Source organism: Euleptes europaea, chromosome 16 (assembly GCF_029931775.1).
Source record: "Euleptes europaea isolate rEulEur1 chromosome 16, rEulEur1.hap1, whole genome shotgun sequence".
Lineage (NCBI taxonomy): Eukaryota > Metazoa > Chordata > Lepidosauria > Squamata > Sphaerodactylidae > Euleptes > Euleptes europaea.
Window position 1 is genome coordinate 47,735,035 of NC_079327.1, and position 17,747 is coordinate 47,752,781.

General features: G+C 39.2%; 1 protein-coding gene across 6 annotated transcripts in view; it reads left to right on the forward strand.

The window, feature by feature from the left end:
• Positions 1–17,747, forward strand: part of CNKSR2 (connector enhancer of kinase suppressor of Ras 2) — a 227,681-nt gene that overhangs the window by 139,003 nt on the left and 70,931 nt on the right. For 3 of the 6 annotated variants that reach the window (XM_056861670.1, XM_056861671.1, XM_056861675.1), the window contains one exon: positions 15,703–15,849. The exons of the other annotated variants lie outside the window; for them this stretch is intronic. In XM_056861670.1, coding sequence (XP_056717648.1) covers positions 15,703–15,849 — 147 coding nt within the window. The remainder of the gene's footprint in view (positions 1–15,702; positions 15,850–17,747) is intronic. 6 annotated transcript variants of the gene reach the window in all.

Below are 17,747 nucleotides of genomic sequence, written 5' to 3' on the forward strand. Positions count from 1 at the left end.
CTCTTCGCCACCAGCGGGAGGTTTGGGGGCGGGCGGAGCCTGAAGAGGGCAGGGTTTGGGGAGGGACTTCATGCCATAGAATCCGATTGCCAAAGCAGCCATTTTCTCCAGGTGAATTGATATCTTCTATTGTATATAAAGAAGCCTATATTGAGGTCTTTTCATACACTGGTATTCCAGATTGCACAATGCAATCCTGAGTGCATTATTAACATCCTATGAGAATCTCCCCTTAAAATCACAACAAAAAATAGCTCTTAACGCTGCAAAAATAGGTTTGGAAGTACTAAGCAGTGCCCATTCAAGCATTGGACGCCTGAAGAAAATTTGATAAGGATTTCCTCAGGGATGGAATTTTAGGCCTTGCGTAGCTGTCTGTAGCACAATTAAGCAACGAAGGAATCATTGCGCAAAACAGGCCTATATATGCAAAAAAAATTCATTTGCATAATTTAAACATATCACAGAACTCGATTCTTCTTGACACAAAATTTTGTTTTTTAAGTATACATGCAGGCTGCAAGCCTAAGAACACTTTCCTGAGAGTAAGCCCCATTGAAACTGGGATCAGCTTATGATTGCTCACACAGTCTGCCTAAATCACTGTCTAACTCTATAAATAATGTTAGTACAATAGTTCCTTCATAATAATGCAAAAAAGTGGCAGAAGAATAACAATACTACATCCTAGGAAATATGTACTGAATTTTACTAAAAATAATCAAAGGCCTGTCTGAGATAGACAGAAAATAGTATGTAGGGGCATAAATCGCAAGTTATTCCTCTGTTACTGTGACTTGGTTTGATTGTTAGTGCTCCAGTCAAAGTTTAACTGCAATGATCTATGATTCTATGACATAGATATATATGGAATGGAAATAGGTTTTCCTTTATTTTAGTATATTTTAAAGCTTTTCATATTTCTTTTCCACTATAGTAACTGTCATCATTATTATTCTTCATACGTTAATTATATGAAGTTAATTTTGGGTCTCAAGATGATTGCAAAACTAGAAAAAAATGTTCATTGTCATTCTTCTGTGCAGTCCCACATTGGGACTGTGCATGCATGTGCATGGCCAGCCAATCTGAAGATTTTTTTACAGCTTCCACTCTGGAGTGTTTCAGTGGCCATTTTCCTGCTCAAACAGTCACGTGTTCCGCAGGGAGGTGCTCCCTTTTCCTCAGTTCATTCTTCGCCGCTGCTCTGTGAACATCGTTCTTCTCAACTTTTGTGAGTTTTTTCTCTTCAGGATCTGCCTTTGAGGCTTCTGTTCTAAAAATGTCTCAGAAGGCTTTGTTTAAAAAAAAAAAGTACCTCCTGTGGAAGAAAAATGACTCATATGGACAAGCAAACTTTGTGTTTAATTTGTCTTAGTGAGGGGCACAATGTGGCAGCCTGCAAACTCTGCCAAACGTTTACCCCCAAGGCCAGCAGCAACTTCCCTTCCCACCTCGTCAGCTTTATGGGAAAGGGCCCTTTCCAGTTCCAATAACCAGGCAGTTAAATCATCTGCCTCAGCAGAACAGAATTCACCTTTGGTGTCAAGATCGGTTCCTCAGGTGGAGTGCCCATCCCACCTGTCCTCAATAATTTCACTTCCCTTGATTGGTTACGACACATAGAAAGTTGAGGTCACCCAAACCACTGTTCGCCAGGTCTTCCTTGGAACCTCCGCCAAAGAAGCAGAAAATCAAGTCCAAACATAAAGAATGGCACCAAGCAGTTTCTACTGAACCAATGAGGCCACTGTAACCAGCACCCCAAACTGAGCGGGAAGATCTACCTTCACCACGTATGCCATTGTAGCCATCTGAATCGCCTATTCCATCTCTCTCATAGTGCAAGCTTGATGCTGAACAAATGAACTTTCCAGATAATTCTCCTTCTGTTCCAGCACATCCACCTTCATGGCCATGTACCTTTCCATTGGTTATGTGGCAGCAGCACTACCCTTTCTTTCATCTGTCTCCTTATCCACAGGAGTGGGGAGAACCACCTAGGCCGCTTTCTCTCTCAGAACCAAGACAGTCTTCATCTATGATGTGGGAACACCCTCCTGTTCTTTTTTTTTTTAATAATTTTTTTAAATAATTTTCTCATTTATTACAAACTAAATCAGTTTTCATCATATAATTCTTATAAATGTAAACAAAGTAGAAAACAAAGACAATTATCTATTACAAAAAAGGGGACTTCCCCTTCACTCTAGTCTGTCTAGCATTTAATTTGTATATACTTTTGCCAACATGTAATCCTCATTTGTAGATTTACATTATATTTATCTTATTTATCTTATATTATCAAATCCAGTTCATATAATATTCTAAAATATTCTAAAATATCTATAATAAGAAGTTCAAATTAGGGATTATATTAAGGAATAACCTTTAAATTGACCTATTGAGAAATAACTTTCACAGTATATTCTCCATGCCTCCCACTCCCCCAAAAAATGTTCATTAACACTTTCATTAATAAAAGCTGTAAGTTTAGCCATCTCCATCATTTCCAGCATTTTACTTATCCAGTCTTTTTTTCTGGTATCTCGTCAGACTTCCATTTAGCTGCATATATCAGTCTAGCCGCTGTTGTGGCATATATAAAAAATGTTCTATAAGTAAAGATTTGGTCTGGCACCATACTAAGAAGCATCATTTCGGGTGTTTTAGGTATATTCTGTTGTAAAACTACCCTTATTTCATTATATATCATTTCCCAAAATTTCTTAGCTTTTTCACAAGTCCACCAAGCATGATAAAACGAACCAATTTCCTTTTTGCATTTCCAACAGTTTGGTGACATTGTGGGGGATGACATTGCTAATTTCTTAGGTGTTAGGTACCATTTGTACATCATTTTATAGATGTTTTCTCTTAATAGTTGCGAAGATAGCAGTTTCAAGTCTTTTGTCCACAATCTCTCCCATTTTTGCAAGTTTATATCATGTCCCATCATTTGTGCCCAACTGACCATGGTAGGTTTAATTCGGTCTTGTTCACAATCAAGTTCAAGCAATAGTTTATACATTTTAGATATTAAGTGGTCATTTGTATCCAACAAGAGTTTTTGCAAAGTTGATTTAGTCTTTAAAAAACCTGTTTTCAAATCTTGTAGATAAACCGAGTTAATTTGATGATATTGAAACCAAGATAGTGAGTCTTTAACTTCTTCATATTCTTTAAGTAAACATTTCGTACCATCCCATTTCAGAAGATGTTGATAAGTTATGAATTGATCTGGTCTCAGTGGGCGCAAAGTTAACATTTCTTGAGATGAAATCCACAGTGGAGTTTTTGTTTCCAACAGGTGTTTATATCTGATCCATATCTTGAGGAGGGAAGATTTAACCATGTGTTGCTGAAATGATGCATGTATTTTAATTTTGTCATACCACAAATAGCCGTGCCATCCACTTATGTTGTCATATCCCAGCATTCTTGTATTTTTAAAATCCATCCAATCTCTCAGCCATACCAAAGCCGCTGCTTCAGCATAAAGTTTAAAATTGGGTAATGCAAGTCCACCCTCTCTTTCAAGTCCGTTAAGTATTTATATGCAATTTTCGGTTTTTTACCTTGCCAAACAAAGTTCAATAAATCTTTCCTCCAGGTATCAAAATACTTTACTTGGGAAATAATAGGTAAGTTTTGAAATAAAAATATCATCGAAATGCGGCCTAGTAGAGATAGATTCTTGGTATTCCAAACCATCATGTCTTTTTTTATTTCTTCCCATAATTTACCATAATTATTTACAACCAATTCTGCATTTTTAGGAGAAATCCAAATTCCCAAATATTTCACTTTCTTAGTTTTCTGCCAACCTGTCACATTCATAACAAATTGTTGTTCCAAACCAGTAGCATTTTTAAAAATCATCTGTGTTTTCTCTTGATTAATTTTGAATACTGAAACTTTACTATACAAGTCCAATATCTCTCTCAGCTTGGTTACTGATTGTGTAGGATTATCCAAAATTGATAACAAATCATCAGCAAATGCTCTCAATTTAAATTCGTGTTTTCTTATTTTCAAACCACGTACATCCTCCGAGTCCCAAATCTTACAGCATAGGGATTCTAAAACCAAAATAAAAATGGGGAGAGAGGACAGCCCTGCCTAGTCCCCTTTTGTATAATACATTCTCCTGACATAGATTCATTTACTAATATTTTTGCTTGTTGCGTAGTATATATAGCATCTATACCTCTCCTAAACCTTTCCCCAAAGCTCATTACTTTCAAAGCTTTTTTCATAAAATCCCAAGAGACCATATCAAAAGCTTTTTCTGCATCCAGGAAAACAAAAGCTACTTTCTTTTGAATATTATATTCATAATACTCCATGGCATCCAAGAGTACTCTCACATTATCTTTAATTTGTATTCCTGGGACGAAACCTGCTTGATCTTCATGTATAAGGTCCATAATAAAAATTTTAATTCTAGATGATAAAATTGAGGCATAAATTTTATAATCCACATTGAGCAGAGATATAGGTCTATAGTTAGTTACTCATTCAAGATCTCTTCCAGGTTTTTGTATTAAGGAGATAAAAGCATGAGTCCATGTTTCTGGTAATAATCCTGTTTCCATTATTGAATTACAAAGTTCCAAGAAAGGCTTCACCAATAAAGATTTAAAGGTACGATAAAACATGGCAGTAATTCCATCAGGGCCTGGAGTTTTATCTGTTTTTTTGTTTTTTAAAAGCTTCCTCCAGTTCTTCTAAAGAGATTGGCTCATCAAGTAATTTTTGTTGGGCTATTGATAATTTTTAATATTTGTAAAATTTAAAAACTTTTCCAACTTTTTAAATTGATAATTCATCTTTCTGATACAACTTCGCAAAGAAAGATACAAATTCCTTTTGTATATCTGTCGTATTATAAACAGGGCCTCTTTCGGTTTGTAACTTAGCAATAATCAGTTTCTGAAATGAATCTCGAAGTTGAGTTGCCAGAAATTTACCTGGTTTATTTGCCTGTTCAAAATATTTTTGCTTTGCATATTTCAAGTTTTTATTCATTTCTTCTGAAACCACCATATTCAATTGGTGTTTGAGGGCCTTTATCTTTTCCAATATATTATCTCTTGACTCTTTTTGTGATTCTAAAACCAACTTTTGTTCAAATTTTTGTAAATCCCAGAGTATAGAATTAGTTATCTGCATCTGTTGTTTCCTCCAAGCCACATTCTTCTGAATCATAAATCCTCTTACTACTGCTTTAAAAGCATCCCATGTAATATTTAATGTGGTTTCTCCATTCATATTAATTTCAAAATAGTCTTTAATCAAAGTGTATAGTTCCTCTGACAACTTTTGATCTTTCAGTAATTTATCATTTAACTTCCATCTAAATGCTTGACGGTTGTTCCATTCAAAAGCAACCGGATTGTGATCAGAGAAAGTCCTTGGTACAATATGTATTTTACGCAGTTGTGTGAAAATAGATTTGCTGGCCCAAATCATGTCAATCCTTGAATATGAATCATGTCTTGCTGAATAAAAAGTAAATTCTTTAGCTGTCGTATTCTTTGTTCTCCAAGTATCTTGTAAGTCCAGCTCAGTCATCATTTGGAAGAAGGTCTTTGGTAAAATTCCTTCCCTTTCCGTCTTAGCCTGGGTTTTCTTGTCCAAGGGAGAAGAGACAATACCATTAAAATCACCCATCATTAAAATCTGTTCCTGGGCATGTTGAGACAAAATCTCATGTACATAAAATTTAGCTTTCCCTTCATTGGGTGCATAAATGCCAACCACCAATGTTTTTTGGCCCAGTATTTTAGTTCGAATAATAATAATACGGCCTTCTTCATCTTTATATACCATTTCAGGAGTCAAGCTAGGATGTGCATATAGAACTACTCCTTTTGTCTTTGTTTTAGAAGATGTAATAAATGCTTGACCCAACATTTTTCTATCCAAATATTTTCTGTCTTTTTTTGAGAAATGAGTTTCCTGTAAACAAATTAATGTATATTTCTTTTTTTGTAACAATTTAAAAATTCTTGCTCTCTTTACTTTTTCATTAAGTCCATTGACATTCCAAGAGATAACTTTAGCCATAGTGATTCTTTAATATGGTAAAAGTCTTATAATTTGGTTCCTCCTGAAGCTCCTTTCAGCGAAAGATCATCTTGTTCCTCTTCTCCTTCCATTTCCTTTTCCGCAGAAAAGTCCTCTGGGAAGTCTTTTTTATACTTCCTCATAAATTTCCCAACGTCTTGCAAATTGGTGACTGTTGTCCTAACTCCCTTGTATGTGAAGGTTAATCCTTTTGGTAGCACCCATCTGTAATTTATTCCATACTTCCTTAGCATTGCAGTAAAATCTTTAAAGATGCTCCTTTTTGCCATTAAATGCCTGGGAATATCCTTCAGCATTATCAAGGTGGTATCTCCTACTTTTATTGGGTTGTCATAGTGAAGCTTCATTATAGCATCCTTCATCCTGATGTCATAAAACGAAATCATAACATCTCTTGGCCTACTTTTCTTGAATCTAGCTGGAAGAGGAATCGTATAGATTCTATTCACTGCCTGGTCTAATTCTTGTTCATTGATGTGAGTTAATTCTGCAAGATTTCTTATTAATTCTTGTCTTGAATCACCAAGGTCTTCATGGAGGTTGTGTAGACGTACATTCGATTCTCTAACCTTCATATCCATCATAGCTAATTGGTCTGTTACTGTATTCTCCTGAGCCAGGAGAATTTGCCTCTATTTGCCTCTTGTGACTTTCCACCTTCTTCTTAACATCTTTCTGATCTTCCATAACTTTTTTAAATGTTCCATACAGTTTCTTCACCTCTGTAGTAATTGTGGTAACCTGGGTCTTCACACCTTTCAATTCTTCAGCTACACCATCTATTTTTTGTGTCAAGGTATGTGTCATAGAGTTCATCATAGTAGTGAGTTTTTCTATTTGTTTAGACAGCTGCTCATGCTGCTTGGCTGTAGCTTCATTTTGTTTTACAAATAATTCTTGGATTTTCTTCTCCATATTGCCCTCTTGTGGGGAAGATTTAGCTGCTGTAGGTGAAACTAGTGATCCAGATCTTGGTCGAGACATTTACCATTAAGCCTGTTTTTTGGCGATTTTGGCAAGTCCAGCAAAAACAGATTTGAGGCTTGTGGGCAGATTAGTGTTCATTTACAAGCTGAAACGCCAAAATTTTTTTACTCAAAAGCCTTTCGTTTGAATAATATTTAAACTTTAAGTTTTCAAAAACCAACAAGTTTTCCAGGACGCTCTAGGTCGGCACAGGCAGGAAGTAGGAAGTAAGCCGGAAGTTATGCAGGTGCGGAGCTTTAGATGTCCCCGTTTTGTAGTTCTCTCACCAGCAAGCCATTTAGATGTTGAGTCAGGGGATTTCTTCTGGTCCTGCGCATTCAATCCACTTCCCTTCTCCCTGGAACGTCGTGATTCAGTCAAGCAAGTCCATTCCTAGAGGCCTTCCGGTCGAAATCGAAACTTAAAGACGCAGATCGAGGGACTTCCCAGCCGGGTGAGGATGGTGTGACCAAGAAAAAGGGGTTTTTTCCCCCTCCCCTTTTCTCAAACGTCACAAGTCTCTATTGGTCCCTCTAATGTCCATCAAAAAGTTAATTGTTTAGTCTGCCCACTGATTGATTTGATAAAGTCCTTGCCACGTTATCTGATGGCTAATGTCAATCGGAATAATCCTATTCAATGGGGAGGAGTAGACGGGATCCCTGGTGATTACTTGTAATTCAGTACACTGTTTATCTAGCCGGTAAGATCAAAAGTATTCTTGTACTCACACAGACTTCGTAGAGTGAGGTAATTTTCTTAAGTTGGTAGTTTAGTTGGTAAAAGGTGCTGGGGGCCCAAGCTTTAAGCCGAAGAAAACGCCCGAGGCGATGCTTTCTCCCCTCAATGCCGAAGCAGGACAGCATCCAAACCTCCGGGGGACTTAAAAAAGCTCCCTCGGAGAGTGTGGGAGTCACACTGCTAATCTTCTGGCAGCAGAGGAATTCCTACATCCCAATCCACCTTTTAGGATTGGGTTGGTGTGCTAAAAGCACTCCAATTTAGAGCGTATCTTGGATTCTCCAGGGAACTTTCCTTGGAGACTACTGCTGGGGCCGGCTCGAGCACCGGAAGTGGAACACCCTCCTGTTCTGACATGGTGGGCTGCATCAGCTCAACCACCTCTAATTTCCATCTCCGGATCCAAGGAGGAGGAAGATTCTGGTTTTCCATCCAACTCATCTCCAGATACTGTAGGTGACCATACATTCCATGTGAGTAAGGACCTACATCTTTATTTGGAGCCACTGGTAAGGATTGCCCAATCTCTGGAAATTCAAATCACTTCCATGGGTCCAGGGCCAAAGGACAAATTCTTGGAAGGCTTTATTTTGAGTCATCAGGGACAATTGCCTTTCCCCTTTTAGAGGGCGTACTAGACATGGCCAAGTCCATCTGGGACAAATCCTCCTCCATTCCTGTTACTTGTATAGCAAGAATGTATAGAGTCCAACACAAAAGGTGCCCGTTTCTATTCATGCACTCTGCCCCTTCTTCACTCATATCTAAAGAGATTCAGACAAAGCAGAGAAGAAGTTCTCACTCAACACCTGCTGATAGAGGGGGCAGAAAGATTGATTCAGCTAAAAAGTGTACCCTTCTTCAGCACTGAACCTAAGGATAGTAAACTACAAGGCTATCACGAGAGCTTATCAGTTCTTCTTTTGGGAAAAGCTCTCCATCTATTACCTGAGGATAAAAAATCTTTGGCAAAACTGATTCAGGCAGAGGCCCTTAAACTGTCAAAGCAGCAAATCAATGCTGGTAGATATTTGGCTGATGCCTCGACACTGGGTATGGCATCTGCCGTTGTTTTAAGGAGACATGCATGGCTTCGCCCCATTGCGCTCCTGTCTGAGACCATATCCAGGGAAGAGAATTTGCCTTTGAGGGCACTTCATTGTCCTCAGTCAAGATTGATGAATTTTTATCACAAATAAAGAAGAACCAACAGACAGTATGATCCTTTGGCGATAGGGCACTGCTGCCCCTTACAAACCATGCGATCACTCTAAATATCAATATCAGCAGCCATACCAGAGCTACCAGTGCTCTTGTCAGCAGTGTCCTCCACAGCAACCTTTTCCCCAGTTACCTCAACATTCTAGGCATAGATCAGGAACCCTGGCCACAACAGCACCACATTTCATAGGCGCCAAAACCCTCTTTCCGACTGGTGCAACCAATGGGTCCGTCCCCTTCTAGCTTTTTTAATAGGTTATCTGAGTTCCTGCCATAGTGGTGTACAATTATTCTGGATTCGTGGTTTTTGTCAATAGTTGAACAAGGTTATTGTCTAGAGTTTATAGAATTACCTCTGTTAAAGGCAGCATCTTCTGCCATTGACAATGTTTTCACTAGTTGAATACAGAGTTACAATTTTTGTTGGACAAGGGCACAGTTCAGAAAGTCACATCTTCTGAAACCCCTTACAGTTATTATTAAAAATTCTTTCTGTGTGTTGTTGTTTTTTAAGACGGTAGTTTCATGCCAATCTTGGACCTAAGGGACCAAATTTTTCGCTTAACGTTAAGAAGTACTGAATGGTGTCCTTGCTGTCAGATATACCGTTTCTTGAATTAAATGATTGGTTTTCAGTTATACATCTGCAGGGTGTATACTTCCATGTGTCCATCCTTGTCGACCACAGAAAGTACTAACGATTCAGCTATCAGGGGCTACCTTACAGATATATGGTTCTACTTTTGGGGCTGGCCACCTGAGTGTTCATAAAGTGTATGGCCCATTGGTAATGGCCCATTGAAGATCCCAGGGAGGTTCCGTGTATCCTTACCTGGATGACTGGCTCTTTACTGCCAGTTTAGAGGAGTCTTTGCAGGAACAGTTGTCCTTTGCAATGGCTAACAGTCAGGGCTTAGGACTCATGATTAATTGGAAAAAATCAAAACTATATCCAACATGGGAGGTTTCCTTTATCGGTGCCTCGTTGAATTTGGTTGTGGCTAGGGCCTTTTTTTACCAAAACACCAAGTTATGCAGATCAAATATTTGGTGAGATAATTTACCACCAACCATTTCAGAGGACTTTTTCTATATAGAGGTTATTGGACCTAATGGCCTCTACTACTTCAATGTTCCTTATGTAAGACTTAAGATGAGACCACTACAAAACAGGTTTATCAGTGTATTTAACTCCCTGTGTCAATCACAGAACCAGAGGTTTTCTGTGCCCGGACAGGTCTTCAAAGTGTTATCCTGGTGGACCCTTGATAATTTAATCAGGGGAATTCCCTTTGGCACTCCTTCTCCTCAGGTTATGGTCACCATGAACTATAGAATCATAGAGTTGAAAGAGCCATACAGGCCACCTAGTCCAACGCCCTGCTCAATGTATGATCAACCTACAGCATCCCTGACAAGTGTTCATCCAGCTGCTACTTGAAGACTGTCAGAGAGGGGGGAGCTCACCCACCTCCCTATAGGCAGCTGATTCCACTGCTGAACTACTGTTACTGTTAAAAAAAATCCTAATGTCCAGTTAGTACCTTTCCGCCTGTAATTTATACCCATTATTACAAGTCCAATTATCTTTGGCCAACAGGAACAGCTCCCTGCCCTCCTCTAAGTTACAACCTTTCAAATACCTAAAGAGAGCCCCCTTTCTAGCAGCATTGTTTACATTTATAGACTCTACTGGAAGAGTCCCTAAAGATTGGGGGCTGGCATTAGTTATCCCATTCTATAAAAAAGGTAGTAGGAAGGACCCGTCCAACTATAGGACTATTAGTCTCCTAAGCATCGTTAGCAAATTATATTCAAGACACTTGCTAGACAAATTAACTCTCTGGCTCACCCAAGAGGATATTTTGGCAACAGAACAGGCAGGCTTTAGGGAAGGGAGAGCTACAATAGAGCACTGCCTTGTCCTTCAACATCTTGCAGAGAAATACTCTAATAAGGGAAATTCCTCCTTATATGCTGCATTCATTGATTTCAGGGCAGCATTCGATTCGATCTCCAGACCTTTACTTTGGGACAAGCTTAAAGCTGCAAACATAGACGAAAGGCTCCTGATGTTGCTGAGAGCCCTGCACGAACATACAGCACTGAGAGTCAGGTGTACTAGAGGAGGACATCTTACTGCCCCTATAAACACCTATAGAGGTATTAGGCAGGGCTGACGTCTCGCCCCCAAGCTTTTTGCCTACTATATAAATAATCAAATCAGCCCATTTGATAATCAATTTCCTCCGAACCAAAGGGGCACATTACATTCCAGCAGCATTCAAACTTTATCAGGCGAAAACCCTAGCACAAATGCTATATGGAACACAACTCGACTCTTCACCCTCTTGTCTTACACCCATTGAACGTGTCCAATCTAAGTTCCTTAGAGCTGCCCTGCAATTGCCAAGATGTGTTCCAAATGCCCTGATACGTTTAGAAACTGGCATGATGAAGGTGGAGGCAAGGATTGTCCTGTCCTCGATCTCTCTCTGGCTGAAAATTAATTTCAACCCTAATGGTCTTCTCCCACTGATCCTATGTGACTCCTTTAGATCCAGATGGGTGATAGCCATAGATGTCAAATTAAACAACTTGGGTTTTACACCCCCAGCTTTACTTCAGTTAGGGTGGGAACAAGCTAAGTTAATTATATCCCAAAGTATCAAAGACATCGAGAGACAAACAGATCTAGCAAGGGCGCCTCTATTCACTGCACCCCTCCATACTAAATACATCCTAGCACCAGCAGCCTATCTCCACTATTTAGAGATAAATAATTATAGAAGGGCCTTTACCCTGGCCAGATGTGCAGCCTTATCATCTGCTTTGTTTGCGGGGAAATATAAGAAGACACCCTGGGAAGAGAGATTCTGCCCCTGCAAATCAGGGGACTTAGAAACTGTTGAGCATGCCCTCCTGAACTGCAATTTCTATACATTACCCCGTTCGAAGTTTATTGAATCCCTCTTATCGAGATTGAGACCTGACAGGGCAGGTGAAAGGTTTGAGAATCTCCTACAAGGGGGTAATCCTTCAACCACTCTTCAGGTTGCGAAAATTTGTTTAGCAGCAATGAAAATGCGTCGCCTTAGAACAGCGCAATTGACAGATGTGTCCCAGCTGTAATTCTTTTTTTTTACAATGGTTTAAAAATGTTTTAAGACTCGGACTGTAATTCTTTGATTGTAAGAATCTATTAGTCCATGCTTTCCATTTTATCATGTTTTGACTAGCTAAGTGCCGCAAATAAATTACCTACCTACCTACCTAAAGAGAGCAATTATGTCCCCCCTCAACCTCCTCTTTTCCAGATTAAACATTCCCAAGTCCCTCAGTATTTCCTCATAGTGTTTGGTCTCCAGGCCCCTGATCATACCCGTTGCTCTCTTCTGCATCATTGATGCATCTTTAGATGATTAGGGTGCACCCTGTGGTGACCTTACTGTGAGAAATACATTGCTTCATAACAAAAGGAACTGAACATTAATTGTTGAAATTAAGAGCCATTTGTTATGCCCTTAATTCTTTCATAGCTACCCTCTGTGGGAAAATGGTTCAAGTTCAAACAGGCAAAGGCAATACAACCCCAATGTTTTACCTAAACAAGCAAGGTGATACAACATCTTTTCCTCTTTGCACAGAGGCTACCGCAACTTGGGAATGGTCTATACAGTATGAGGTGTCTGTACATGTGACTCACATAGCTGAATCAGACAATACTGAGGCAGACTTACTCAGCAGCATCGGAGCTGCTCCTCATGAGCGGTCCCTCAGTCTGGAATATATTTCCCAGGTCTTTGCATTGTGGTGTTACCCTACGGTGGATCTTTTTGCCACATGTTTCAATGCCAAGGCCCCACTTTTTTGCTCATGAGCTAGACTCAACCCCCTCTCTTTGGGGGATGCTTTCCAGATACCATGGGTGGATACCCTTTTCTATGCCTTCTCCACCATTCCCATTGATAAGCAAGGTACTGTCCTAAATCTACAGAGAGATAACAAATTGAATCCTGGTTACTCTATTCTGGCCCCATCAGATTTGGTTCCACGTTCTGCTTCATCTGTCCCAGGGCAGATATGTCCACCTACCTGTGGTCCTAGATTAGAGGGAGGACTATGTTCTAAGCAAATATAGTGCCATTATCTTTAAAAATAGGGAACGTGTTGCATCATGGGGTCAGATGCCTTCACCTGACCTCATGGTTCATCAACCTGCAACTTTAGCTTTTTCAGAACCAATAACTAACATTCTCTTCAATGCCTGTAGACCATCCTCTAGACTCTCTTACAGTCACAAGTTTTTCTTCATGGGCTCTCTTATTGATTCATCACATGCAATCACAGAGACACAGTGAGGTTTTTGGAAAAATATGAACTATTTTCAAAGATTGCAGTGATGGGACAGAAGCATGATTTTATGCAAATTGTGAAAGGAGACAATGGACAGCAAGAAGGAAGAACGGCAAATGTAGAGTTTTCAGCAGGAAGGTTTTTTTTTTAAGTTAGTCACAATAACAGTACGTAAAGAAACCAGATGTAGACAGTTTTTTAAAAAAATTCCCACAGTCAGCACTCTTCTGCCAAGCTGCCACCATCCCCCCATAGGAAACAGTGGAGAAAAGTGCACCAAGAAGAACCTACTGGGGGGTACGCTGCCACCATCCCCCCATAGGAAACAGTGGAGAAAAGTGCACCAAGAAGAACCTACTGGGGGGTACGCTGTAAAATCAAACCCCAGTGTCCATTCTGCTGAAATTTAATGGGTGTTTAGATTAGAGGGAGGACTATGTTCTAAGCAAATATAGTGCCATTATCTTTAAAAACAGCTGGACCATGCCCTCAGATTTGTTCCCTCATTGTAAATAATGGTCCTGAAATATAAGCCCCACCCCCAAAAAAGCCACTGATTTGAAGCCTAATCTGGTACTGTCCTACTCAGTAATAAAAAATAACCTGTAAGGGTGTCCTTCCCGAATCCTGGATCTGAATTTATAACTTTTTTTTTCTCATAGCACACCCCTAGGACATACAAATGCAGCTGGAGTTCACTGCCTTGTCTGCCATGCTTCCCAGATTAGCCTTCGTATGAAGACCAAGTTAGCTGCTGTAAATATCCATATTGCTACACTGTCATAAGTGAACTGCCATCAGGAATAGAGTATTTGTTTGCTTAAAAATTTAGAGCCTTCTTTTTAATAGTGTAATGATCAATAGGATCCTAACCAGATCATTGACCAGATCAAATATTAGCAGTGTGTAAAACTGTAGAACCACAAATGGCAAAATGCATCAGAAGTGTGTGTGTGTGTGTGTGTGTGTATGTTCAATAAGATGTTCAAAAATAATGGAAGACTTTTACAGATAATGAAGAATTTGTACTAAATCACCCCACATATAAATATTTATGTGGATATCATATTACAAGAATCTGGTGCTCTTCCTGTTTTAAGAAAAGTATCATGAAGAATCCCAACAGCATCATCCTAAGCAGTGTCATATCTTCTAAACCCATTAACGCTGCTTAGGATAACACTGTAAATCTAGTTAGCTCCTTAATGGACATGGACTAAATCCTAAACCCATTCAAGTCAATGGTCCTAGAAGGGTGTAACTCTGTTTAGGACTGCACTGTTGGTCATAAAAACCTCAAAGTCAAGCTGATACTGTGCTGATCCAGCAGTTGCCTCTGTGTCTGGTGTGGATTTTGGGAAACAGGGAATACAGCATAGTACAACTGCAGGCTTATGTGCATAGTACAACTGCAGGCTTATGTGCAGTGGTACAACTGCAGGCTTAACTGCAAGCTTATGTGTACATTGTAGGGGTCAGTAGTACATATCAGCCTCTTTTAGAACGCCATGTGGATGAATGTCAAAATGATTAGCCACTTCAGGGAGTAATATGCTCCAGCTGAAAATAGTTGATCTACAATACATGCCTGAGACGTTGTCATGACTAGTATAATGTCATGGTTTCTGGCACTATGCTTGCATGCTTAAGCACTATATATAGTTATATGTACACCGATGTAATCTTCTTGGATGTTTATTTATGAACAGTGAAATTTTTGGAGCTGTTTTGAATTGGTTTGCAAAAACTTGGATATTTAGTTAAATATTTCATAATAATAGTTTGCATTTTAATACTTTTAAGAATAGATGACCACATAATTTCTGCTTTTATTTTTGACCATTCTGAAGGAGTATTTTACAACGTCAATGTGCATAGAATGTGGGAGGGAACAGATGGTAGGATACTTAATTATAAAAAATAATAAAGTGTAAGATGTGCACAATGTTGTAATGTAACACTATGTTGCAGTATCTGTCAATGGAGAATAGATAAATTTTTCATCTTTGGCCATTTTGATGTTCCAGTGCTCAACAGTAACTAGTTTCAAACAAGTTCTTAAAAGATCACATAAAAATTAAAACAAATGCCCCAACTAGATTGGAAGCAGCAATGTATTTATTCTTCAAGCTTAAATGTCATATAACCCATTATAATGCATCCTGATAATACTGATTTTTAAGATGGCATGATTAAGTAAATTGTGACATTTTTAAAAATTAATCTAAAATTTGATGTGTTTTTTACTATTCTTAATAAAAGGAGAAAGATTACATTGTGAATATTGTACCTCAATTTTATTGTAACAATTTTGCTGGTTACCAGGTGGGGTGGCAGTTGAAAAATTTGGTGAATGCACTACGAGAGGATCCGAGTGGTGTTATCTTAACTTTGAAAAAGCGACCTCAGAGCATGCTTACCTCAGCACCAGCTTTACTGAAAAATATGAGATGGAAGCCCCTTGCTCTGCAGGTAATGATGCTTAATCATAAATCATACGCCATCATTTTAGCTATAGATGATCTGCTGCTTTCTTATTCTTCGTCTCAGCAGCATATATGGATTTAATCTTGTGTGCTTTGGAAAAGGGTTTGTGACATGGTTTATGAGATGGTTTTTTACAGTCCAATTACATTCCAAGTTTGTAAAACAAAAGAAAATTAGCCTTACTCCCATGTATGCAATTCCTATCATGATAGATCTTCAGATATCATTTCTGACATGCAGAAAATGAATAAGTTACATATATAAGGTTAAACAGGGAAGAAAGTTTAATATGTGGTCATGAGTCAAGAAAAATATTTAATATACTATAGTTTAGCCACACGTTTAAACCCTGTGTTTTCAATCTGTAGAGTAGGTTTCCTGGAGTTATGGAACAATAACCAACAGGGAAAGAGAGTAGGGCTCCTGGAGAGATTTACTGCTGGCTCAAGAGAAGTGGTACCTAGGGTTTATATCCAAGTGCTTCCATGCTCTTTCTTCTTCCAGCCTTTTCTTCCTCTACCCTCTTGGCCCTGGAACATCAACACCATGCCCAGATAAAGCAGCTTCTGGAAGCATATACTATAGCAATAATCCTCCTCATTACTGCTAACTCCTCAGCCAGTTTCTGTTATCTTTGTCTCTGTCTATCCTGCTAAACACAGTGAGTGCAAAGTAGGCCCTCCTCATTCATGTCATCTCTGTGGATCCTGTTCAGTTCCCAGTCTATCAGTGCAATCCTGGGGGGGAGGGATAATTGAGATGCACCTGGGAATGGCGCAGCCTGAGCGACTCGCTGGCCTGGCACAGCAAGCCAGAAATGATATTCTCCCCAAGCCCCGTGGAACTGCTGTATGAAGTTCCATGAGGCTATGCCACCATTTTTGCTGGCATAACTTAGCGCTGGCAAAAATGGGCGTTCCTGGGGTGAGAGGGTTTAGGTAGCTGACTAACATCTACTTCACCCCAGGAATGCCCCCTTTGACATAAGCAGCCCAGTGTTGGCGTTAAGTGCCCATGTCGATGCTGCAAGTAGCACTTACACTGCCTCCAAAGGCCTTTCGCCCACCCCTTAGGATTGCACTGTATGTCTACCTCTTGCTATGTTTTAAATTCTACAAGCAGCTGCTTTTGAGTACAACCTCCCTTCCCCCACTCATTTAAAGTTAATTTTTATTATAGTAAGAGTTGGAATACTGGATTCCTGTCGGTATGTGAGCTAGTGCTGGGCTCATTGAACTGCAGTCATACAGTGGGAATCATGTAGATAAGAGGAAAACTGAAATATTCTTTTAAATTATTGATCCTAGTCGATAAATCCACAAAAGAAACTATTTGTCAACCTGCTGAATAGATTTGTTACCACAGCATAGGGAAGACTTGGAATACATGGGGACAGGTAAAAGATCAAAAGATTTGACAACGGTCATCCTAAACTCATTTTCAGCTGGGCATTTTTGGAAACATGCAAGGCACATCTGCATAGTTTTTCTCAGGTACATAGAATTTCTAAGTCTTTTACAGAGACTGTTCAAAAACAGTATCTAAATTGGACCCTTTTCTATGTTCTGCAACAGATATCCAGTCTTACATTTTTTCACCTTGAAACGTCACAATAAACAGCCACAATAGGCATCTGTAAATAATTATTAGAGAATGGAGCTATGTCTAGGCAGATTAAACTGTATAATAAAATCAGTTTGCGTTTATCTGAAATGAAAAAGGGTGTCAGACTGCTCCAGTCCATATTTCATTAAAAAGTCAGCTGCATTACAGTAAGCCTTTTTATTTTCAAATGGCATTAAGAAGAAGAAGAGGTGGTTTTTATATGCTGACTTTGTCTGCCAGTTAAGGAAGAATCAAACCAGCTTACAATCACCTTCCCT